Raw genomic sequence first — 26,337 nt, forward strand, 5'->3', positions numbered from 1 at the left:
CCCCTCTGCACTTGGGTTGGGATAGATTAAGAAGCCAGGAACCCCTTCCTAGCCCCTCCTCCGATCATGACCCCTGTTCTGGTTATAAGATCATAGCTCTAGAGGGGTCCTTAGAGTTCATCTGATCTGCTCCTGCCCCCCACCCTAGTTTACAGACGAGAAAACCAGATGAATGTCAGAAATGACTCACCCCTGGTCACCCAGGACTAGATGGCTGGGTTGGGATTTGAACCGACTCCAAATCCAGGGCTCTTTGCATGGGCCCATGACATCACGCACGAGGTCCTTGCTGACGGTCACCATTTCTCCAGCTTCTGTCTGTCTGCTGGCAGCACCCCAAGAGTGGCTGGCCACCATCATCCTTTTGGAAAGCTTCCTGCCCCCAGGGTCTTTCTTCAGTCATAGCTCGGTGCCAGTGTGGTCATCGATGGTCATCAATGCAGACATCCCCTGATCTTAAGCCCCATTTTATCCCTTGAGCAGATGATATTCTATCACAGAAAGCACGGTGCTCGGCACACAGTAGGTGCTGTATAAGTATTCATTCCCTTCCCCCCATGTGTATGGTAATAAGTCAGTATACATTTACAAAGTGCCTACTATGTGCCAGGCTCTGTGTGAAGTGCTGGGGATACGTGTCTCTCATGGAGCTCACGGTTACTACAGTAACAGGATTATAGTTACTTAGGGGTACATCTTCCCACTCTCTGGCCACTCTCTGCTTTCTCTTCCCAAGCCTCATCCTCAGCCTTGACCTCTTTGTGTCCATGGTTAGGCACGACAGACAAATGAATGCTTCCCTGGGGGAGGGAGGGGCTGCCAAGAATGGAGGTGATGGGGTAGTGGTGGTGAGTGAGACAGCTCTGTTCTCACAACTACTAAAGTTAACTGTTAACACTGTCTCTCCTAGACCCTTGTTTAGGATTCCACTGAAGCAGATAGCTTCACAAACAGACATGTGGTCATTACATATGCAGTCTACATACATTCTAGTCTTTTTAACCTGCTCAATGGGCCGAGTATTTTCAAAGCACCCCCTCTAAATCACTCCCCTGCCCCAGATATTCAAATATTAAGGTGTATTCAGGCTGCCTCCTGAGCTGGTCTACTCTTAACTTTTTATTAGTGAAAAGCACAGGCCCATTGGTCTCCCCACCTTCTCCCCCTGCTCCTCCACCCCAACTCCCATTTTGTTTTCCCCACGTTTGCCAAATTGCCTTAGGAAGCTTGCTGCCCTGAGAATGGATTTGGCCAAGGGAAATTTATCTCTGAAAGGAAGTGGTCTGTGTGTTACCATTGGAGATATTCTTGGCTACTTAATATTTTTGTGAATTATTATCTTTGATAGCAGGGCCCGTCCTCCAGAGAGCTGGAGGATATTGGGCATTCTTAGACTTTGATGCACAAAAGGAAAATATCTCACTCTGAAGTCTAGAGAAGGGATAAAAAGTCATTCCGCTTCTATATTACTCTGCCTAAATAAACAGAGAGACCTCATTGTTTTGAAACCCCTAAAGACTTGGAGCTCAGCACGCCATAAGATGCACATTATTTTAACATTTCTCTGGGTTTTTTTCCCCTCCCTTTCCATTCTGTGGCTACAAATCTCTTTTCAAGCACATGTTGATTTTCTGCTTTCCAATTTCAGTTGCTGTGCTATTAGTCTGCCTTCATTTCGGGCTAAAATGACTACCTGAGAGCGCTGGAAGCATACTATTATTTCCCGTGGTTCAATCTAGGAAAGGGAAAAGGGGGGAGGGGGAGAGGACTTTTAGCTCAAGGGCCATAAAAGTGCCCCTGTCTCCTTTTAAAAATGGTTTCTGAATGTAAATACATGTCTAATAATTGCTGTGGAAGGCAGAAAGAACTTTGGGGTCTGAAAATTGTAACAGCAACTTATTATTCTGGGCCTGTGACGGATCTATTGGTGTTGTTTTTTTTTTTTTTTCTGTTCCCCAGATATGTTGACAACATAATGTAGTCAATTGCATCTCGAATCGCATTTTTATTGGGCACACAAATGGTAGTGAAACATATGCCCTCCAATGCATGGGGCTCTCCCCCAGCCTCGATGCAGGTAGAATACAGGCATGCTTTGTAAGGCCCTGTAAAAGCGTCCGACAGCTGGTAATTGTCTCTTAACAGGAAGTCAGATTCTCATGATGAATATGGCCCATTTGGTCCCTGAGTCATTTATTCAATTATGCCATTGCATTTCATAGATGCTAGTGGGCAGTTTGTATTTTCTTCATGGAAATCACATAGACTTCTATATCTTTTAAAAACAAAGTCTCAGAAAAAAAAAAAGGACATTCATGGCTATTTTTCTCTCTTCCTCCCTCTCCCCTCTCCCTGTGTTTCCTTTCTCTCTCTCTTTAGTAGCTGCTGAAATGGGTTGTGGACTGAATAAGCTGGAGAAGCGTGATGAAAAACGGCCCGGTAATATTTATTCAACTCTGAAGAGGCCTCAGGTAGAAACCAAGATCGATGTGGCCTACGAATACCGCTTCCTGGAGTTTACAACGCTGACTGATGGTAAGTACTTCCATGCATCTTCCCTGGCGATGGATGTAAACTGGGAACCAATCCTACCGTTGTGGATAGGAGCCTTTTGGTGCAGATGGCCTCATGTGATAAGAAACGAGAGGGAGCCCTCTCCCCAGAAATGTGGCTTCTATTTCTCCTCCTCCCCTCTTGTGACATATGTAGGGAGGGTAGCCGCCAGAGAAGCTGTCTGGTTTTGCCTTACCTGGAATAGGGTGTGGCTAAAGTGGCCTCTAGTATGGGCAAGTGACCTACAAGGGCATGGGGAGACACATGAGGCTCTCAAGGGAAATTTCTGGAAGAACTGTGTATTTTTGTCAACTTTCAGTGTAAAAGTTCCATCACCAGTGCAGATTGCAACCCATCTATCCCAATGTAAGAGCTTCATGCACCAATGCAGATTGCAGCCCATCTGTGACTTAGATAAGTCCAAGGGTGTTACTTGTGGAACATACAGATGAGGTGACATAGCCAGGGTAACAGAGCTAGTACGTGTTACAGGCTGAATCTGAACTTTCCTCTTGGTGACTCGAAGCCAAGAACCTTACCTGATGCTGCCTCTCAGGTGCCCATCAGTATTATCAGTAGCAGGTATTCAAGTGTGTGCTTGTGGTTGTGCAATACTAGGTACTGGGAGAAACACAGAGATAAGATAAGTTCCAATTCCTGCCATCTAGGAGTTTATCATTTGGGGGTGTGTGTGTGTGTGCGCGCGCGCGCGCGTGCGAGCTCAACCCTCCTCTGGAATTTTTAGTTAGGGTGTTGTCGTTTGTTTTGGTCATTTTCACCTCTTCACGACCCTGTTTGGGCTTTTCTTGGCAAAGATACTGGAGTGATTTGCTATTTTCCTTTCCAGCTCATTTTACAGATGAGAAAGCTGAGGCAAACAGGGTTAAGTGACTTGGCCAGGGCCACACAGCTATTAAGTGTCTGAGGCCAGATTTGAACTCATGAAGATGAGTCTTCCTGACTCCAGGCCCAATGCTCTATCCACTGTACGACTTAGCAGCCAGTTAGAGAGTAGCCTGGGACACTGAAGGGTTAAATGGTTTATATCAGGGTAGTACTTGAACCCGGGTCTCCATGACTTCAAACTTGACCCTCCATCCAGTCTACCATGCTCTCTCTCTTATACAGATAAGATGTTAGCTTCAGGTGACTTAAGGTCCTTTCCCCCTCTAGTCAGTCAGCTAACAAATCTTCATTAAGTTCTAGCTATGAGCCAGGCACTGGGCCTATGGCTCCAGATTCTGTTCTCTACAAATATCTCCAAATAAGTGATAAGTGTCAGGTCAGAGGCCGCTGGGTTAAGAATTCGAGGGGGGGGAGGGAGGGAAGGAGAGGGAGAGGGGGAGGGAGGGAGAGAGGGAGAGAGAGAGAGAGAGGACTTTTGAATGAGTTGATCAGAGAAGACTTCCTGGAGGAAGTGGGCTTTGAGCTGAGACCTTGATGGGTTGGCAGCATGAATCTTGATCCTGCCTCTAGGATATGAATCTCCCTTATTTCAAACCTCTGTTAATAAATGAGATCATTTAAGTTGCAACTTTTGCATTAGCAAAAGTTGTCACCAGTGAAGATCACAGTGTACATCCTTGTGGGGGGGGGGAGTGTGTGGGGGTGTTGGCATGGACCCCTTGATGGTCTTGGGAAGCCCATGACCCCTTCTCACTATCTTGTGTTTAAATGCACATGGGGTAACAAAAGAAACCAGTTCAGTTGACAGATAGTAAAATATTAAGAAGAAATGAGATCACGAACCCTAGGTTAAGAGCCCCTGTTTAAAAACCATCAGCTTTGGGCTTAACACGGTTTGGTTTTGGCCTTGCTTACTCGGCGGCGGCGTGTTGTAGCCGTCCTTGGAGAGTGGCCTTCATTTATGTGGTTGCCAGGGTAGAAAGCTGTAGGCGTCTCAAGTGTGAAGAGAGCAGCCTGCCAAAAAACACAACTCCGTGGGATTTGACTGTGTCTTCAATTTTCAATTAACTTTGGCTGCTGAGGGATGAACCTTGACCTCTGATGAGTTTGGCCATAGCTGAATGCACCCAAGGCACAACCATTTCTGTAGAACCATGGCTGGTTCCAGTTTTTCTATGCCAGGTCACAATAGAGTCCCCTGAAAGTAGGTAAGCTTCCTGCGAGTCGATTGTGCTTTCCACATCCTGTGTGGGCACCAGTTGGTACGGTTACAAGATGGTGCCGACAAGACCAATGTTGAAGGTTTGATCCCTGCACGGTATGGTTCATTTCATATGGGGGTAGACGACAATTAAGCCAGTGCCATCCATTGTATCCTTAAATTCTCTCAGATGCCTGACAGATGTGCACCCTCCATCCCTCCAGGAGTTGGAGGAAAGGCTGGATATTAACTTAGTGCCAGCTTGGCATCCCCGTGAATGGTGGGCCAGTGGTGTCATTTTTCTAGGTAGATTGCATGCTTATTTTCTTGGATCAGTTTGATCTCTCACACTCTGTATGTGGTTTTGTGATGTCTGAACTAGATTGAAATATTTCACTTGACAAGCAGAACATTTGTAATTTGTGCTACATTAAAATAATAATGAAAAAGAAGGAATTTGGCCTTTCTCCTTTCATCATGCATTGTAACAATGTATGACAAGCTTCCTCATGTGTTTCCTTAGGATTCTAAGGTATGGTGTGTTTACCTGCCTTTTTTTTTTTTTTTAATGTGGTTCTTCAGGATGATAGTAAAATATCCCTCTGGCCCATCTCAAATCCCTTATTAGAATAGAATTTGGAGATTGGAGGAACCTCAGAAGCCAGGTGGTGAAATCCCTCATTTTACAAGCTTGTTAACTGATGCCAGGAGAACTTAAGATCCTTGCCCAAGGTCCCCAGGTAAGCTCTATGACTTGTCCAAAGGAGCATAGGTGATACACATCAGAGGTGGGCATCCCAGACCCCCAAGCTGGTCTTATTTCCGCTGTATCACATGTCTCCTCCTCTTAAATCTTCCTGGTTAAGAAGTTTGTTTGTTTGTTTTTGTTTTGGTTTTTTTTTTTTTTTTTTAGTGAGGCAATTGGGGTTAAGTGACTTGCCCAGGGTCACACAGCTAGTAAGTGTTAAGTGTCTGAGGCCAGATTTGAACTCAGGTCCACCTGACTCCAGGGCCAGTGCTCTATCCACTGTGCCACCTAGCTGCCCCAAGAAATTTTTTGATAACTGGCCCTCTGAATCAATCAATCAACCTCTCTCTCTCTCTCTCTCTCTCTCTCTCTCTCTCTCTCTCTCTCTTTCTCTTCCTCCTCCTCCTCTCCCTCTCCCTTTTCTCTCCCCCCTTCCTCCCTTCCCTCCTTCTAAATGTAGACTCCTTGGGTTCTTGCCCCCTCTTTTTTTTTAAAGCCTTCATCCTGCTCTTATGCTGTGCGTGTGAATGGGGGGCAGTCATACTGATAATCAGAGTAGTAACCTTCATTTATTGACACCATGCCCATAGCATGACTGATCATTAAAAAGGCGAGTCTGCATTTTACTTCCTGTTCCTGCACAGGAGATATCAGACTGAGACCCTGGAGTGTAGTTTTTCAGAAGGAAAAGAAAACCCTCATGCCCCCCCCCCCAGACCTTGCCCTTGCCAAGAGAGAAGAAAAAAGATGAGACCAAGAAGATAGTTTGTGTTTTACCCCATGAACCCGAAGGCCAGGGAGCAGCTTTGTTTGACCAGGATGGAGAGGGGGCTCTCAGGCTGGGGACCTTTCTGGAGAGCTGCTCATCTTGGCCCTGTGGTCTCCACGGTAACCACAGAGATACCCATAACCTCTGGGGGAAGGGCCGTGAGTCTGCAGAGCTAGTCGATACCTTCCTAGGCTAGGTTCCTGCAAATCTCTCTTGCCTCTCTGAAAACAACACAACAGCATCCTTTTTTTTGGGGGGGGTGGGGTGAGGCAATTGGGGTTAAGTGACTTGCCCAGGGTTACACAGTTAGTAAGTGTCAAGTGTTTGAGGTCAGATTTGAACTCAGGTCCTCCTGAATCCAGGGCCGGTGCTCTATCCACTGCACCACCCAGCTGCCCCTGAAAACAGCACAGGAAGATTCTTTCCTATGGGTTCTGTACCTTTCCCCAAGAACTCCCTCTGTCTTCCGTTGCCATCCTGGTCATCAGTGAGTGAGAATAAGATAGGGCCTGCCCAGAGGAGGCTTACTGTCTATCAGGAGGGGCTTAGAGTCTGAAGATCTTCGTTCAAATCCGGCCTTAGTCAGATCATTAGCTAGGTGTGGCTGTGTAAGCCACATCAGCTAAGGCTTAGGCCTTCTCAGCCTCAGTTTCTTCATTTGTAAAATGGGCATAATGATACCTGCAGCACTTGCCTGGGATGGATGACTTGGGGCCCAAAGGAGACAGTGGATGGGACACGATTTCCAAAGCTTAATGTGCAGTGTGTTATCCAGTCGGGGCCACAAGTCCAAGGCATAAAACAAATGACGGTATGAGGTGGTACCTGGGATGAGTGGTATTCCGAAGGGGGCAGGCTAAGGCACTGTGGAGGCCAATACATGGAGGAAGGTCGGGCCCAGATGAACAGGAGACTGGGTGAGATCGTTTAAGCTGAGGGAAAGGAAGGGTGGAGTAAAGAGTTTGGGGAAGGAGGGAGCGGGGAAGGGCTTTGAGCATGGGAAAGGACGTTCCCAATGTGGCATTTTAGAAATAACGGTGGACATTTATGCGGTGCTTCAAATGGCTTATCTCCTCTGATTCACACAACAAGCCTGTGGGAGAAATACTTTTATTACTGTTCCCAAATTACAGATGAGAAAACTGGGCCTCTGAGGGGATGAATGACTTGTCTAGAATCACACTAAACCTGAGCATCTAGGCAGGATTTGAACCCAGGTCTTCCTGACTCCACTTTCTCCCCTATACTGTCACTGAGTATGATGGTAGTGGCATGTGGGGCGGGTTGGATGGAGGGGGCTGAAGGCAGGGAGCCCAGAGAGGAGACTGTTGTTGTTGTCCGGGGAAAGGATGATGAGGGCCCAGATCCCCGGGGAATGACTGGGGGGCTGGGGTGGGTGGGGGGAAGAATGTGGCTATGAGATGTTACGCAGGAAGAAACACTGGGACTTGATGATTGCCTTGCTTGCCTCTTTCCTTCTTCCAACTGGTTCTCTCTCAAGGATCTTCAAATTTGAAAGGAAAAAAAAGGGCAACTTTCCAGGACTCTTAAGTTGCCTAGCGGGTACCGATCTACATTGGTCTAGGGAATTTCCTCACTGGCAGTTCTTTAGACCCATGAAATCAGAGGTCTGATCCAAAAAAAAAAAGGTGCCATGTGTCATTGTGAAGAGACTAAAAGGTTTCGACTCTGGGAGAATGATGCCACCATTGATGGAAATGGGAAAGTGTTTTGGGGAGAAAATAAGTGACAGCTACAGTTTTTGTGCTGTTCCTTTGGGGTGCTGGCTGGAGGCGGGCTGGAGGGGCTCAACCAACCCATTAGAGATGGAATACCGAAGCTCAGGAGAGAGGTTGGGTTGGAGATTTGGCAGTCATCGGTGGAGGGGGACTAATCAGAGCCATGCACGTGGATGATGGATGAGATCTTGGAGAGAGACAAGTAAGTGGAGGGCCAAGGTCTGAGCTTGGAGATGCTTCACCCCCACAGATTGGGGAGGAGAAGAAGGAGGCGGGAGCAGATGGAGTCCATGAACCGACAGACGGTGCAGCCGGAGGGGGCGTGCTGGATGGTACAGCAGAAAGATCGGCGACTTTGGAGCCAGAGAGCTCGTGTTCTCCTCCCCTGCTTACTATGTGTGTGACCTTGGGCAAGATAACATCCTTGTGACTCAGTTTCTTTATGTGTAAAATGAGGGGGTTGGACCAGACAACCTCCAAGGCCCCTTTTGGTTATAGACCATGAACCTATGAAATAATATGGATGGGGGCCCAGGGGCAGGGGGTGGGGAGAAACTACAGAGGCAGGGATCTGTTTTTCTTTTAAAATTGGGAGATTCTTGAGGGGGGGGTTAAAGTGAGAGAGAGACACACACAGAGGCAGAGACAGAGAGAGTGAGAGCCAGTTGGGAGAGGGAAAGAGGCAAAAAGAGAAGGGATAATTGATGGAACAGAGGATCATGGAATCTTAGATCCAGGGCTTGAAGACCCCTCAGAAGCCATCTAGACCAACCCTCTATTTTACAGATGGGGAAGCTGAGTCCTGACTTGGCCAAGGTCACACAGATGAAAAGGCAAGGGGATAGAATCAACAGTATATGTAGAAGGAAGGCTTAGCTCTGGGAAGGAGGAGGGAGGACCCCTTTGTCCTTTGAAGCTGGGGAAGGAATAACAAACAAACAAATAAAATAAAATAAATAAATAATAACAGAAGACAAGGGTTGGAATCCCAGCTATGTTATTTACTATCCGTTTGACCTTGGGCAAGTCACTGCCTTCTCTTCTGACCTCAGCCAGAAAGGTGCTTGGGGTATCCTGAATATAAAGTCCAGTGACTAATAACAACAGTCACAATAGCGAATGATTCCGCCATTGCTGTAAGATATATTTCTATTTCTATTTCTGTATTTCAGTCATTTTTCTGTCGTGTCTGACTCTTCGTGACCCCATTTGGGGTTTTCTGGGCAGAGATACTGGAGGGGTTCTCCGTTTCCTTCTCCAGTTCATTTGACAGATGAGGAAACTGAGGCAAACAGGGTGAAGTGACTTGCCCAGGGTGACCCAGCTAGGAAGTGTCTGAGGCTGGATTTGAACTCTTCCTGACTGCAGGCCCAGTGCTCTATCCACGGAGCCACCTGGTATACTAGTATACAAAGTATACTAGAAAGAGGAGATTGGACAGAAAGCTGCAGATGAGAGTTCTGTGCAGCTTGTTTTCCTTTCCAAGTGTATGATAAATTGTGGTTGGGACCTCAAGGCCATCCCTCCTGTCTTGCTTGCCCCATGGTCTGCCCGACTTGCTCACAGCCATGTCCATTTCCCTCCACTGAGCTCTCCTGGCCTCTTGCCTGAGGACTCTGACCCAGGCTCTTCAGGAGGAACTTAGCACACCTGGGATGATGAGTTAACAGAGCTCCAGGCTGAATGATTCCCCCAGAGCCCTCCTGCCTGTCGTCCACCAAAGGATGCCATCTGGTTGAATACCTGGATTTCCTAAACAGGACAGATTTGGGGGGGGGGGGAAGGAAGTAAGGGAGGGAGGGAGAATAATCCAAATGACAAAATGATCCTGCTTTTGCCCAACGTCCCTAGAAATCCTGAGCTCCCACATTAGTGTACTTAAGCATTAATTCAGAACAGCCTCACTCCTCAACACAGCCCTGCATTTAGACCTAATGAGGCATTTCTAGATCCAGTATTTAGAAAGTGCCCAGTAGTCCATGGGAGTTCTGTGGCCCAGCCTGGGCTGAGGGTGGGGGGCAGCTGTGGAACGCTGTCAGAGGCAGACCATCAGAAAGGATGACTCCATACCTCAAAGATGCCATCACCACACAGGGAGTGTGGGTAGGGTAGGTGGTAGTGGAGCTGCCTTTGGTATTCTCGAGCTGCCGGCCAATTTGGAGGTATGGGACCTCAGTTCAAATCCTGCCTCCCCCTCCATCATTTTGTAGATGAGTTGTCCTCATTGATTGCTTCCTACACCAGCAAAATCACAGGCCTGGGCAAGAAATGAACAACCACCAAACCAACCCAACTCCCTCTAATTTCAGGCGTGGGTATGACCACGCGGGATGATTATCCCCGGCCCATAAAATCACAGGACTTAGATCTGGAAGGGATTCTCGACCTCATCCTATGCGTAGAGCAAAGGAGGCCTTGTCATGGTGATTGGTCAGAGGGCAGGGCTCTGTTACTTGTGACTAAATCACCGAATCTCTGTAGGCCTCAGTTTCTCCATCTCTAAAATGGGTGGTCTCTAAGGTCTCCCTCCAGATTTATAGATCTTCAGGCAGTTAGTGTGGGACTTGGAGTCAGGAAGATCTGAGTTCAAATCCTGCCCCAGATACTTCTTAGCTGGGTGACCCTGGGCAAGTCACTTCTCTGCCTCCTCACCTGTAAAACCTCATGGGATGGTTATAAAGAATAAGTGAGGTAACAACATAGTAAAGTGCCTTGTAAAACTTAAAGTGCTATATAAGTGCTAGCTATTATTATTATTATTAATGATAATAATTATTACTATCCTTGATCCTAAGATAATTAACATGGTTAATATGTGATTACTTATATAACAGAATAGTATTAATTATATAATTCCATTATATTGTATGAATTATTACTATTCCTTGATCCTAAAATAATTAATATTATTAATATAATATGAGCAATGATTACTTATATAACAGAATAGTATTAATTATGTAATATAGTTCTGTTATATGAATTATTCTGACTATCCTTGATTCTAATATAATTAATATATGATTGCTATAGTATGATCAATGAGTACTTATATAACAGAATTACATTAATTATGTAATATAATTATATCATATGAATTATTCTGACCATCCTTGATTCTAAGACAATATGGATTAATATAACTAATTATATTATTATAACATATAAATAATTATATGACATATAATTATATAATACAAGACATAAAATTAATATATCATATAACCTATTATAGTAATTATATAACAGAAACAAATTGATTCTATGACATAATTAATTATATTATTGTCATCCTTTCCCCTAAGATGCTGACTACATAATAGAATTAATTATATGACAGACAATTATATAATAATTCTATCATATTAATTTTTTTTATCCTCATTTCTGAGAGCTCATATAACTTGGCCAAGGTCACACAGGCACCAGACCTGGAGTGTGTCCCCAATTTCCTATCCCAGGTCCAAGTGCAGTAAGTGTTCTTTGCATCATCATAGGCTGTAGGAGTTTTAAAGTTTCTTTTTTTGTTCAGACCTATGATTTTGCTGATACTATAATAAGAAGAAGAAGTAGAGGAAGAAGATGAAGATGAAGATGAAAAAGAAGAGATAATCATCTCTTTAGCATCCAAGGTTTACAAAACACTTTTATAGTTAGGTAACGATTGGAATGACGCCACCTGCTGGAGACTTACTGTAGGAAAGCTCCAACATGAGGAGAGGACCTCTGAGGGCAGGACCATGCGGCTTTTCTTTGGCCTCAGGAAGTGACATTTGCTTGTGGGAGGAAGAAGGGGGAGGCTGGTGTGCTGGCTCAGTCTCTTTCGACTCTTGTGGAAAGCGGAGCTAGAAATGAGCTCTCCCTTTAATAGATAGATGAATCTAGGCCTTTCTCTCTCTCTTTACTAAATTCTTATTCTCATTAATAAATGCTTAAAAGCCTAACTCTTGCTAAAGCTTATAATTTATTGGCGACCACTCATTAGATATTTTAGACAGAATAGCTAGAATTTTAGCCCTTACAGTTATTTGTGACCAAATCACCGAATCTCATTGGATCTTCCAAATGACCCTTTGAGGTGGGCAACCAGGACTTGGGCTCAGCAGATTTGTGAGCTCTTTGTACAGCTTAGAGACTTGGGGAGTAGCCTGGGAAGAGAGTGGGGTCAAGTGACTTGCCCAGGGTCCCTGGACCAGTAGGCATCAGAGCTGAACTTGTACTTGGCCTTTCTGGTCCCTGGGCCAGCTCCCTCCCTCCCTCTCTCTCTCTCTCTCTCTCTCTCTCTCTGTGTCCACCTCACTCCTCTATGCCCTGTGTGCCCCTTGAGGTCTTAGTGTATATTTTCCTTGGACAATCTCTTCTTGCTGTTCAAGATAGCATTTAATATTGACTTCACGAGCACTGCTCTTTCCGTTGTAATTTCAATCATATTAGGTTAAACTTTTAGCTCCTGCTTTCTTTCAGCACTCATTAAAAAGCTGTGGCCTCTCTCAGGGAGTGGCATTACACGCATGCAATGAATGATCTGATCCTGCTTTGGGTATAAAAGCAATTGTTTTCCACTATGAAGTTATTTAATTTCCGGCCTGCTTTTCACAAGCTTGGGGGAGGTGGGCAGGGGTAGAGGCAGGAGGGAGGGAGACTTTCTGGAATTTGGCTTTTTCACTCTTTATTCTGTGGTACGGATGAGTCGGACGTCCTAATTATTTAAAAAAAAAGATTGACGAGAGGAAGTGTGTGTGTGGGGGGGTGGGGGGGCAGGCGGGATATGAATTATGAGTCCAGAAGTTCACTAGTGGGTGGGTGGTGAGCTAAAAACGGACCCTGCCGTCCTGGATGAGATATAGAAGAGAAAGGAAAGCAGTCCTAGTAAACTATGTCTCAGTGCCACTAAATAGGCTACTTTCTGCCTATGGACTTCATGGGCATGCTCTGGAGACAACCGAGAATCTCTGCTGGGGAGTGCTAGGCAGTCCAGGGCAGGGATGCTGGGGAAATCTGGTCTGTTACATGTGTCGTCAGTATCACCACCACACTCTTGGCCCTTCCTTCCACCCTGGGGATGAGAGAGCAGGAGGGAGGAGCCAGACAGCTCTCTCAGGACTGGCTTTCAGATGTAAGGGGGACATAAATCTGGCACCTCGTTTTTCTAGTGGCCGCAGAAGCCAGTCAGGGGGTCAGGAAACACATGGTTTGGCCCGTCTGCAGAGACTCATTGGTGTGGTTTCTTCTGGCCCAAGTGATCTCTTTTAGCCACTTAAATACAGCCTGCAGGGCTATGAAATCCATCAGTGAGCTCTTACATGTCAAAATAATAATAATATCAATGATAACTGGCATTTATATCACACTTTAAGGTTTGCAAAATACCGTTTGATCCTCACAACAACTCTGTGAACTAGGTGCTATCATGCCTACTTTTAGATGAGGAAACTGAAGCTAAGAGAGGCTACGGAAGGGAATAATTTATGTAGCACCTACTGTGTGTCAGACACTGTGCTAAGTAAACATTTACAAATGGTATTGGGTTTGATTCACAACAACTCTAGGAGGTAGATGCTGTTATAATCCCTCTTTAACATTTGAGGAAACTGAGGCAGACAGTGGTTAAATGATTTTCATTCATTCAGTAAACATTTATTAAGTGTCTACTATGTGCTAGGCACTATGCTAGATGCTTTACAAATATCTCATTTTATTCTCACAACAATCCTGGGAAACGGGTGTAGTTATTATCCCCATTTTGTGGATAAAGAAACTGAGGCAGCTAGAAGTTAAATGACTTGCCCAGGGTCACACTGCTAGTAAACGTCTGAAGTGGGATTTGAACTCGGTTCTTCCTGACAGCAGATCCAAAGCTCCCTATACTTTGCCACCTGGCTGCCCTATATCAAATAGAATATCCCTTCATATCAGATATGTTTGATAATCATATAGAAGGGAGACTTATGTCCAAAAGGTTTCCTTACTGTATATTACTTGAATCGGCTTGGACAGAATATATTTACAAATGATAGACCAAAGTAACACAAGGAACAGAAGGGTTAGAAGTGCTTTTACTTGGTGACCTTAGGCTACCTTTTAAGGATGAATAAGACTGACCGTGTATGTGGCTGGCTGGAGACTCTGAGTGGGCCTGCCATCGTTTCTGCTCTGATCCAGTCACACCCACACCCTGACCCAAGCACATCCCTAGATCTGACCTCTCATACTCACAGAACCCCAAGTCTGCCCTAGAACTCGCTCACACTGGGCCCTGTAGGCGTCTCAAACCTACCGTGTCCACAACCGACCTCATCCTCTTTCCCCTCAAAGCCTTCCCTCTTCCAGACTTCCTGATTCCTGTTTGGCCCCACCATTCATTCTGCCTGCCAGGTCTCTAAAGTACATATCACCCTCTCTCACCTCCTCCTATGGGGCCCTTTGGTTCCCAAATCTTGCTGTTTGTATATCATCTCTTGAATCTGCCATCTTCTCTCTACTCACATAGCCGCCCCCCTAGCTCAGCCTGCTTTCCAGAGGGGCTGAGATCAACACCAAGGCCTCTTAATCTGTCTCCTCGTCCCAGGTTTCTCCTGGCTCTAATCCATCCTCTGCACAGAATTTCCAAAAGTGATTTTCCTTTAGCAGAAATCCGACTGTCACTTCTTTACTCATTCAACTTCGGTGGTTCCGTGTTTGCCTCTGGGATCAAATATAAATTCCTCTGTTTGGTTTTTAAAGTCCTTAACCTAACTTTCCAACCTCATTACATGTATTCTGTACTCCAGCCAAACCTGTCTCGTCTCCACTCCTCACACAAGATGCTCCATCTCCTTTACTTCCCATCTCCCATTTGTGTTCACCTCTGCCTTATACAATCCCTGGGTTCAAGCCCTGCCTCTTACCCGTACTGGCTGTGGGACCCTGGTGGGCAACTCTCGAGACCCCTGAGTCACAGAAGTGGTGCTGACTTCCAGTGATAAATCTTCACCCAGAAGATGCCCAACTAAACCAGTGAAATCACAGACGCAGCCTCTATGCCTCTCATGGGCCTGAAATCATCAACAAACAATAATAACAACAACACCCAGCATTTCTTCAATGCTTTAAGGTTTGCAGAGTGTTCTAGATAGAGATTTGATCCTGAGCATTTCAGAATACAGAGAGAACAAGAAAGCCCAGACTTGTGTTTTCTGCACTGTTTTTGCAATGACATTTTCAACTTACCAGGGTAGTGAGCTCCCATTCTTCCTTCTTCACTCCGTATCACTTCCTATAAGGCTTCCCATATTTTTTAGTATTCTTCACGTGCCATTCCTCATGCAACACGAACACTCCTGTATGTCTACATGCCACGGTTTATTCAGCTGTTCGCCAATCATTCTCTTAACTGGTGGGTGTAGGAGTTATTGAATCATGCTCATAAAAATCATATTGTGCAGCCGATAAAACAGCTGATTTTTATACTGAGAAGTTAATGTATTAAAAGTGTGGGGTGGGGAGAAGAGGGAGTGTGGAAGGAGCAGTAGGAGGAGGGCTACTGGTTTAAATCTCATTGTGGCCACCTAATGACCCATATGACATTAGACAGATCACTTCTCTGAACATCATTTTCTTTATCTGTAAAATGAAGGGTTGGACTACATTTTTTTTTTAATGAGGCAATTGGGGTTAAGTGACTTGCCCAGGGTCACAGAGCTAATAAATAAGTGTAAAGTGTCTGAGGCTGGATTTGAACTCAGGTCCTCCTGAATCCAGGGCCCGTGCTCTATCCACTGCACCACCTAGCTGCCCCCTGGACTACATTTAAAAAAATTTTTTTTAAATTTTTTTGGTGAGGCAATTGGGGTTAAGTAACTTTCCCAGGGTCACACAGTTAGTAAGTGTTAAGTGTCTGAGGTCGGATTTGAACTCAGGTCCTCCTGACTCCAGGGCCGGTGCTCTATCCACTGTGCCATCTAGCTGCCCCTACATGTTTTTTTAAGGTCAAAAATCCTCTGCTGCTATGGTACCTTATCCTGTTACAGCTGGAGGAGATAGGGGAGATTTAGATTAGAAATAATTAACAATACAAGGCCAGTTATAGTAAAATGTAAGCTTCTTAAAGTCAGGGATTTAAAAATTTTGTCTTTGTCGCCCCAGTAGCAAGCACAGTGGCGGGCACACAGTAAGTGCTTACTAAATGCTTATCAAGTTGAATTGGTAATTATAATAAATAGGTAACATTTACATAGGACTTACTATGTGCCAGATGCCATGCTAAGCACTTTACAAATGTTATCTCATTTGAGCCTCACAATGATCCTGGGAGGCAGGTGCTATTATTATCTCCATTTTATAGATGAAGAAACTGAGGCAGATGGAGGTTAAGTGACTCGCCTAGGGTCACACAGTGAGTAAATTTCTGAACTCAGATCTTCCTGACTCCAGACCCAGTGCTGGATACACTGTGCCTCCTAGCTGCCTCTATAAACAGTAAGCTGTATGAGAAGGTGGAGGGGGGAGATCACCTCAGATCGGAGTGTTTTGGGGGTGGCGTGGAGGTGGTAGGCTTGGAGCTTGAGCCTGAAGGTGAGATTGAAATTGATCCACAAGTAGATGGAGGACATTACATTGCAAATGTCTTCACTGTAAATCTGTTTTATTCTTGATTCAGTCTGAACCATGCTTGTGTTTGCACTGCTGTTTTCAAGGCTTGTGGATTTTAAGTAAGGCCTTCTGCCAGCTGTTGGGTGTGAAGACCATATGACTGCAACACTTGTGAATTTCAGAGGTGCTAGTGAAATACCCATGGATCTATCCATGTTCATTACAAATAAAGCAGAAATTCTTAAATCAGCTAACAAGGGATTCGGTTTGGGAATAGGGAAGTAGGGAGGGAATAAGCATTTATGAAGCACCTACTATGTGCCAGGCACTGTTAAGTACTAGACAAATATTATCTCATTTGATCTTCAAAACATCTCTGGGAAGTGGGTCCTATTATTATTATTATTTCCATTTACAGTAGGGGAAACCGAGGCAGAGAGAGGTGAAATGACTTGTCCATAGCATCACATAGTTAGGAAATGTCTGAGGTTGGATTTAAACTCAGGTCTTCTCTATCTACCATGCCACCTAGCAGCCTCCAGAGAGACTATAAATAGAATTACTCTTACATTTGTCAGACATTTAAGTGCTGACTATGGGCCAGGAAATTTAAAAACAAAGAGAAAAACCGACCCTCTCTGCTCTCTGGGAGCTTACATTAGCTGGACTATGTTTCTCAGCTTTGCTAATTGCTTTCCTCTGACACAGCTAGGACCTGGCCCCCTAAATCCACAGGTAACCTGTTTCTAGCTTCCTCTTCTCTCTACATTGCTGTTAGAATTCATTTCCCCCCTTTCCCCCAAGCTCTTGTAATGCAGTCCCCTCCTGCAACAAATAACTATGGAGTGGAGTCTGGGGGTGGGTGGGGCGAATATGAGAAGTCTGAGATCCTCTCCATCCACTCATCCCAGGTCCCCCATGTCGGCTTTCGGTTGCCATGTCCCCCGCCCTGCAGCTGACACATTTTCCCAGGCATCCTCTTCTAAGAGAGGAGCCAGAACCTCCCTCCCACCCCCAATCCTTCTTGTGTGTTTTTGTTTGTGAAGAAATGACCATGAATCCTTCCCCTGCAGCCCTGCTTGTGGAGAAGAATATAGTGATTTTACACATCCTCCCTCCCTATTAAAGAAACCCTGCCACCTTTGACCCTGAAGTGAAGGCAGATTGTCAGGTTGTTGGCACTGAGTGGGCTATGAGGGAGGCTTAATGGAGAAGCCATTAATAATTTACTCTAATAGTGCCATAGTCAGTCGCTGCTTCTGTACCCCAAAATTTGTACAACTGGAGGCTTACGGACGAGAAGGGAGATCAATTCTATTGAGTGATGACAGACCCCTGCTGAGAGAAAAGGGGAAGGGTGTCCTCACCTGCCTTGTGACTAAGGAATTGCTTTTCTTAATTGTACAGAACAGAGAAGCTCCCGGGGACATAATTCATTTTTCTTAAGCTTGCAGGGGAAAATCGAACAGAAAGATAAAACCAGGCAGAGGAAGGCCACAAGCCCAAATAGCAGCCGTGAGACCGGACACGTCCACCTGGAACAAACAGGTGGTGTAAGATGGTGGTTGAGGGCCTTCCTATAGGCAGGGGTTTAAGTTTGGCTGACCGCCCTGCCCCTGGACACCGGGAGGTGTTCTTCTAGTCCACGGACATCGGGCTGATGCCACGGGCTCCTCAGCCATTGTGGGCCAGTGGTCCATTATCCTCAGATATAAGACCTTGGCCCAGGGTTGGAGGATAGTCATCCTCTTTAGACCATTCCCATGTAATTAGGTAAGGCAATGGAAGGATCTAAGAGGAGAGAATGAATCTCCCTTTGGCCTGGAATCCAGTGTGACAGGCTGTTTTGGTAAACAGAAATTTGTAAAAAAAAAAAAAAAAAGATCTGTTGTGTACCATTCCCATTACCAGGTATTCTTATGCAAATATATATATACTGATATAATATAAGGGCCTAGAGGTTAGGAAGTAAAATTTTTGTTTTCTACAGTGCCTTGGAGGCTGAGTCCAACCTTGTCATTTTACACATGAGGAAACTGAGGCACAGAGAGATTAGGTGACTTCTTTGGTGTCTCACAGCTGAGTAACTGAGATGGGATTTGAACTCAGGTCTTCTAGCATTAGAAGGGCATTTATCAGGATGGGGAAAGATGGCAGTTTAGGTTTTGGGGGATTAGCTTTAAAAATATATATGTATATATGTATGGATAGCTAGATATTCCCCAATTACATGCAAACATTTAAAAATATTTTTAAAAATTGTGAATTCTAAATTCTCTCCCTCCTGCCCCTCCCCATTCCTTGAGAAGGCAAGTTATATGATAGCCATTATACATGTGAAGTCATACAAAACGTCTTTCCGTATTAACCATGTTGCAAAAGAAAACACACAAAACCCCAAGAAAAGTAAAGTTAAAAAAATGCTTCAATCTGCATTTTTAGAGAGACATTTTGTTGTTGTCGTTTAGTCATTTTTCAGTTGTCTGACCCCGTTTTGAGGTTTTCATGCCAAAGATATTGGAGCCGTTTGCTGTTTCCTTCTTCAGCTCATTTTACAGATGAGGAAACTGAGGCAAATGGGGTTAAGTGACTTGCCCAGGGTCACACAGCTGTCTGAAGCTGGATTTGAACTTGGCTTCTTCCTGTCTCCAGGACCAGCATTCTCTCCACTGTGACACCTTGCTGCCCCTTAAATATGCATAAGTAGTTTAAAAAAAACCCTCAAATTCAAAACCCTTTTTAATTCTAAAACTCAGATTTTTAAAAAATTGTTTTATTTTTTTAATTTTTTAATTTTTTTTAATGTATAAGGTATTTTATTTTTTCCGTTACATGTAAAGATAGTTCTCAACTTTTGTTTATACAAGCTTTACAATTTCAGATTTTTCTCCCTCCCCTCCCTCCCCCCTCCCCTAGACAGCAGGTAATCTGATATAGGTTATATCTATATATCTCTATACATATAGATATAGATATAGATATATACACACACACATATATATATACACATAATAACATTAATCCTATTTCTGCATTAATCCTGTTACAAGAGAAAGAATCAGAGCAGTGATGCAAAACCTCAAAATAGAAAAAAAACACAACAGCACCCAAAACAAAAGAAATAATATGGTTCAATCAGCATCTATACTCCACAGTTCTTTCTTTCTTTTTTTTTTCTTGGATTTGGAGATCCTCTTCTATCATGAGTTCCCTGGAACTCTTCTGTACCATTGCATTGGTGAGAAGAATATAGTCCATCACAGTAGATTAACACTCAATGTTGATGATACTGTGTACAATGTTCTTCTGGTTCTGCTCATCTCACTCATCATCAGCTCACGTAAGACCCTCCAGGTTTCTCTGAACTCTTCCTGCTCATCATTTCTTACAGCACAATAGTATTCCATTGTATTCATATACCACAACTTGTCCAGCCATTCCCCAATTGATGGGCACCCCCTCAACTTCCAATTCCTTGCTACCACGTAAAGAGCAGCTATAAATATTTTTGTACATGTGGGTCCCTTTCCCCCTTCCATGATTTCTTTGGGCAAAAGACCTAAAAGTGGAATTGCTGGGTCAAAGGGTATGCACAGCTTTATCGCCCTTTGGGCATAATTCCAAATTGCTCTCCAGAATGGTTGGATCAGCTCACAGCTCCACCAACAATGCATTAGTGTTCCAATTTCCCCACAGCCTCTCCAACATTTATTATCTTCCTTTTTTGTCATTTTAGCCAATCTGATAGGTGTCAGGTGGTACCTCAGAGTTGTTTTTATTTGCATCTCTCTAATCATTAGAGATTTAGAGCATTTTTTCATATGGGAATAGATAGCTTTGGTTTCTTCATCAGAAAACTGCCTGTTCATATCCTTTGACCATTTCTCAATTGGGGAATGACTTGGATTCTTATAAATTTGATTTAATTCCCTATACATTTTAGAGATGAGGCCTTTATCAGAAGCACTGGCCTCAAAAATTGTTTCCCAGTTTTCTGCCTCCCTTCCAATTTTGGATGCATTGCTTCTGTTTGTACAAAAATTTTTTAATTTAATATAATCAAAATCATCCATTTTGCATTTTATAATATACTCTATCTCTTGTTTGGTCAAAAACTGTTCTCCTTTCCAAAGATCTGATAGGTAGACTATTCCTTTCTCTTCTAATTTACCTATGGTATCACCTCTTATGTCTAAATCGTGTATCCATTTTGACCTTATTTTAGTATAAGGTGTAAGATGTTGGTCTATGCCTAATTTCTGCCATACTATCTTCCAGTTTTCCCAGCAGTTTTTGTCAAATACTGAGTTCCTATCCCAGAAGCTGGAGTCTTTGGGTTTATCAAACACTACATTACTAGTGTCATTTACTACTGCATTTCCTGAGCCTAGCCTATTCCATTGATCTACCACTCTATTTTTTAGCCAGTACCAGATAGTTTTGATGACTGCCGCTTTATAGTAAAGCTCCAGGTTTGGTACCGCTCACCCACCTTTATTTTTTTTTATTGTTTTATTTTATTGTTATTAGATAACAGAGTGGGTTAACCAAGAAAGCTGGGAGTGGGGTGGGGTGGGGTGTAGAGCTGCACTTGACCCCCAGGAGGGTAGGCCAGGGAACTGGGAGTAAGTCTGGTCTATGTCTGGAATCATCTTAATACTTTTTGTTTTTATAATGCCTCATAGAGTTTTTTTCACCTCCCAAATTATCTCATTGATCATAAGATAAGGAAATTTGGCCTAAGTAGGAGCCGGCTTCCATTGAGGAAATGAGGTTGAATAGAGAGGGCAGGGCCAGATTATGGACATCAGCCATCTATTGAAATCCCTGCCCTTTGAGCCCCACCCAGCAATGGTCCTAATGGGAATTGGGCCAACCTTCGGGGCAGGGGCAGGTCAGGCTTGGCCCACTGGGACACCGAAGGTGTGGGGAGGAAGAAACAGTCTGAGGCTTGTGGTTTTAAATAATGGTGTAGGGTTGGGGTTGGCCTTCCCTCTTTAGAAAATATGGAAGGGGTTGGAGGTGGGGAAGGGGAAGGGGTGGGGGAAGGGATATGTGAATGGGCAGCAGCTTTGACCCAGGGGGTTCCCATTTCACAAATGAGGAAACTGAGCCCTGCAGAGATGACTGGAAGTGCCCAGGGATCACACACTCCTCGGCAGAACCAGGACTGGAACTCAGGGCCCTGGACTCTTTCCAGTATATTCTTTCTTAGGGCTATTATGTCAGCGGGGTGTGGAACATGTGGATCCATTCTCGGAATGCATACAGTGAAACACATAGGGTTGGGTTATACAGGAAATCAAATGTACTGGTTGATTGCTACAAAATATTTGAGAGAAACCTCAGACGGACAGATCCAAGGTGAAGATTCCCTGCCCTGTCTCTTCCCTCTTCCTTGGAACGTTCTCACAATACCCCCCTGGGGAGGGCCTCGTCGGCCATTGCCCTATAATGGCAAGAACAGACCTAGTTCTGGCCTGCAGACACCATCTTCCAAGGCCAGTACAGGTTGTCCTGTCATCGCAAGTAGGAAATAACATGAAAAGAATGAGTTGAAACGCAATGGAGAATTTTCTCCTGCTTCTGGGATTTTTATCAGTCCCATGGTACCTGGTAATTTCCAAAGGCAGCAGCATCTTACTTGACACCATTTCAGGATCTCCCTTCCCCCCCTTTCCACACCACCTTCATTTTGTCTTTGTGTCCATCTTCTTTAAGGTCCGGGGGCCCCTCTTCTATCCCATTGGGATTCCTTTTTCACCAGCCCCTCTCCTCTTAGAACTCTAGAGTCTTCCTCTTCCAGAAGGACTGAAGACAGTGCGTGCCGCCTCCCCCTTGATTTTTACCATGTGAGCCCATGCCCCACTATTATTATTAACACTGTTCTCAAGGCTGATGCTCACTCTTTCCCGGGTCTCTGGAGTAGGACGCCACGTGGGCAGTGACAGTGGGAAAGCAAAAACCGAGGAGGGGGTGTTACAAAAAGATTCCTGAGGCAAATCTCCCATCAGCCCATGAGAACCCTTTACCTTCGCCCCCCAAAAAAGAACATGGCAGGGCAGCTAGATGGCACAGTGGATAGAGCACTGGCCCTGGGTTCAGGAGGATCTGAGTTCAAATCCGGCCTCAGACACTTGACACTAGCTGTGTGACCCTGGGCAAGTCACTTAACCCTCATTGCCCTGCCCCCCCCCAACAAAAAGAACGTGGCCACCCTTTTCTCCCCCTCTACCGCACATATTTCCTTCACTTCTTCCCTTCCCCTCCTTCCCTTTTGTGGTCTTTTTAGCCCACTCCCTTTCTACCCCCCCCCCCATTGTAGCTTCCTCATTCGCTATGATGGAGGAGAATGAGCTATAGGGAGGTTTCCTGGGATGGTAGATTTGGGCCTGGAGAGGTCCTTAGAGGCCAGCAAGTCAACCCCCATCTTTTTACAGATGAGGAAACTGAGTTCAGACGGATTAAGTGATTTGCCTCAGGTCACACAGTAAGTGTGGGATTTGAACTCGGGTCTTTTATGGCTAAAGGAGATTTAGTCTGGATGGGGACAGAGAGCATTTCAAATTTCTTTGGCCAGCTTATTTTTTTAAAAAAGGATAAGCATTTATATAACACCTACTATGTGCTAGGCACTATGATAAGCACTTTACAAATATTGTCTTATTTGATTTTCACAACAACCCTGGGAGCAGGTGTCATTATGATCCCTGTTTTACAGTTGAGGAAACTTAGGTAAACGGGTTAAGTGACTTGCTCAGGGTCACATAGTTAGTAGTGTCTGAGGATAGATTTGAACCCAGGTCTTCCTGACTCCAGACTCATCGATGTAACCTAGTGTACCTAGCTGCACAGGGTGGTGCAGTCACTGTCCTGGTGGACCTTCTTTAGTTTCTTAGCACAGTGCCTGGTACATAGTAAATGTTTAATAAATACTTACTCTCAGGGGGCAGCTAGATGGCGCAGTGGTTAAAGCGCTGGCCCTGGATTCAGGAGTACCTGAGTTCAAATCCAGCCTCAGACACTTAACACTTACTAGCTGTGTGGCCCTGGGCAAGTCACTTAACCCCCATTGCCCCGCAAAAAAAAAAAAAAAATACTTACTCTCTTCCTTTCTGGGACTTGAAGTTTGGGGATTATTAAAGCAGCTTTCCAGGTTCCTCAAAGCAGTTCAGTGGGCCCTTCTTCTTGGGTAGTTCTGGGCCAATTCATTGCCCCCTTTCAATGACTGCTAAAGATATAAATGCCGACCTCCAGCTTCGTTAGCTGTCTATCTCATCCACTGCCTGGCACGGTATGGACGATAGGCATTCTCCATCCACTTTATTTTTCCTAGGCCTGTGGACAGGCCGAACTCTCTTGAAGGGTTTCACATTCTTTCCAGGAGAGTGTTCCTTGCCCTGGGGTTAATGAAGCCTGCACAATGTCATCTGCCAACGGGGTACCTGTAGCATCTCCCCGTATCCATAGAGAGCTTGACTCTGTGCCGCAAGTACTTTGGCAAGTGCCGTGCACATCTCCCTGGTCTGTGCCTCATCCATTCTTAGTGGTCAGAGAGTGGGTTGCTAGATCATATGAGAAATCTTGCATAATTTTGTAGGCCTGAGAGACGCATTATTAGAAGAGATCCTTGTAAGGCTCTTTTTATTTTTGTTTTTAAGGTAATTTTCATTGACATCTTTTATTTTTACATTATTGACATTTGTTGATGTATTATTCCACTCCTCTTCTTTCCAGAGAGTAATCCCTTATAACAAAGAATAAAAAAGAGAAAAAAATAGTTCATCAAAAGAAGCAGTGTATGGGGGCTGTGTGGATAAAGCACCAGCCCTAGATTCAGGAGGACCTGAGTTCAAATCCAGCCTCAGACACTTGACACTTACTAGCTGTGTGACCCTGGGCAAGTCACTTAACTCCCATTGCCCTGCAAAACAAAACAAAACAAAACCAAAAACAAATACATCCTTTCCCCCTTTTTTGCACGAATTTGGGATATAGACCTAGCACATTGCTTCTTTTTTTGGGAGGCAATGAGGGTTAAGTGACTTGCCCAGGGTCACACACCTAGTGAGTGTCAAGTGTCTGAGGCCGGATTTGAACTCAGGTCCTCCTGAATCCAGGGCCACTGCTTTATCCACTGTGCCACCTAGCTGCCCTGAAAGGACCTATTTGTACAAAAATATTTATAATAGCTCTTTTTGTGGTGGCTAAGAATTGGAAATCAGAGGGATGCCCATCAATTGGGGAATGGCTGAACAAGTTGTGGTATATCATGGTGATGGAATATTATTATACTATAAGAAATGACAAGCAGGATGATTTCAGAAAGGCCTGGAAAGACTCGTATGAACTGATATGTAGTGAAGTGAGCAGAACCAGGAGAACATTGTGCACAATGACAGCAATATTGTTTGATGAAGACATGTGAATGACTTTACTATTCTCAGCAATACAATGGTCCAAGACAGTCCCAAAGGACTCATGATAAACATACTATCGACTTCCAAAGAAAGAACTGATATTGATTCAACACAGATTGAAGCATGCTATTTTTCACTTTCATTCTTTAATTTTTTCTTTTATTTGAGTCTTCTTTTACAAAAAGTCTAATAAAGAAATGTTTTACATAATTACATACATATAACCTATATTTGATTGCTTACCATCTTAGTGAGGGAGGAGGTAAGGGTAAAAGGGAAGGGTAGAATTTGGAACTCAAAACTTTTAAGAAAAATGTTTTTAAAAAAAAGAAGGAGAAGGAGGAGAAGAAGAAGTAGTATGGGGGTGGTGAATAGGGCATTGGACTTGGAGTCAGGAAGACCTGGATTCAGATCTTACCTCAGCCACACTTACCAGCTGTGTGACACTGGGCAAGTGATTTTTACTTGTATTGTTAAGAAAGTTGTTCCCTTAAGTCAATCCATGTGATTCATAGCCTTTAATCATGGGAGTCCTGCCGTATTCATAATAGAAAACTGCACTCTCTCATGTAACCCACTGGGAACCATAACTTCCTGAGATAATTGTCTTGGCTCGAACAGTGCAGATGCAGGATATTCTACTCTGACATCCTCAGTTCTAAACAGCTAGAGGTAACCTGGTGTCACTTGTTAACTCCAGTCTGGCCAAGGATGGCTCTGTTGATACCCTCCGTCAATGTCAGCATACCTATCATATCCTGACTAAACAGGAACGCTTTTAACTCCCAGGTAGGCTGGTAGCCATAAGCTTCTTGAAGACAGAAACTTTTTCTTATTGTCCTAGTAGCCTCAGAGCTTACCACATGGCAGGTTTTTAAAAATTTTGTTTTGTTTTTAATAATAAACATTTTTATTTATAGTTTTCGGTTCCAGTTGTTATCCTCTCTCCTCTCCCTGAGGCAGCAAACAATCATATATGGGTTATACATGTATGATTATGTAAAACATAACCATATTTGTCATTTTGTATAAGAAAACTTGATTAAAAGAAAAAAATGAAAGATAATGAAAATAGCATGCTTCAGTCTGTTCCATCAATATCAGTTCTTTCTTTGGAGGTAGACAGTATGCTTCATCATTCATCCTTTGAGATTATTTTGGATCATTGTATTGTTGAGAATAGTCAAGTCATTCACAGTTCAAACAATATTGTTGTCTCTGTGTACAATGTTCTCTTGGTTCTTCACACTTCACTATACATCATTTCATACATGTCTTTCCAGGCCTTTCTGAAACCATCTGGCTTGTCATTTCTTACAGCACAATAATATTCCATCGCCATCATATACCACAACTTGTTCAGTCATTCCCCAATTGATGGGCATCCCTCTGATTTCCAATTCTTAGCCACCACAAAAAGCCATAGCAGA

General features: G+C 44.2%; 1 protein-coding gene across 3 annotated transcripts in view; it reads left to right on the forward strand.

Annotated features, from left to right (window-relative positions):
* Positions 1 to 26,337, forward strand: part of RFTN1 (raftlin, lipid raft linker 1) — a 205,681-nt gene that overhangs the window by 15,980 nt on the left and 163,364 nt on the right. For 2 of the 3 annotated variants that reach the window (XM_043969256.1, XM_043969258.1), the window contains exon 2: positions 2,380 to 2,535. In XM_043969256.1, the coding sequence (XP_043825191.1) occupies positions 2,391 to 2,535 (145 nt within the window). In that variant the 5' untranslated portion in view covers positions 2,380 to 2,390. The remainder of the gene's footprint in view (positions 1 to 2,379; positions 2,536 to 26,337) is intronic. The other variant, XM_043969257.1, reaches the window with a different exon arrangement.

This window comes from Dromiciops gliroides, chromosome 5 (genome assembly GCF_019393635.1).
Source record: "Dromiciops gliroides isolate mDroGli1 chromosome 5, mDroGli1.pri, whole genome shotgun sequence".
Taxonomy (NCBI): Eukaryota; Metazoa; Chordata; class Mammalia; order Microbiotheria; family Microbiotheriidae; genus Dromiciops; species Dromiciops gliroides.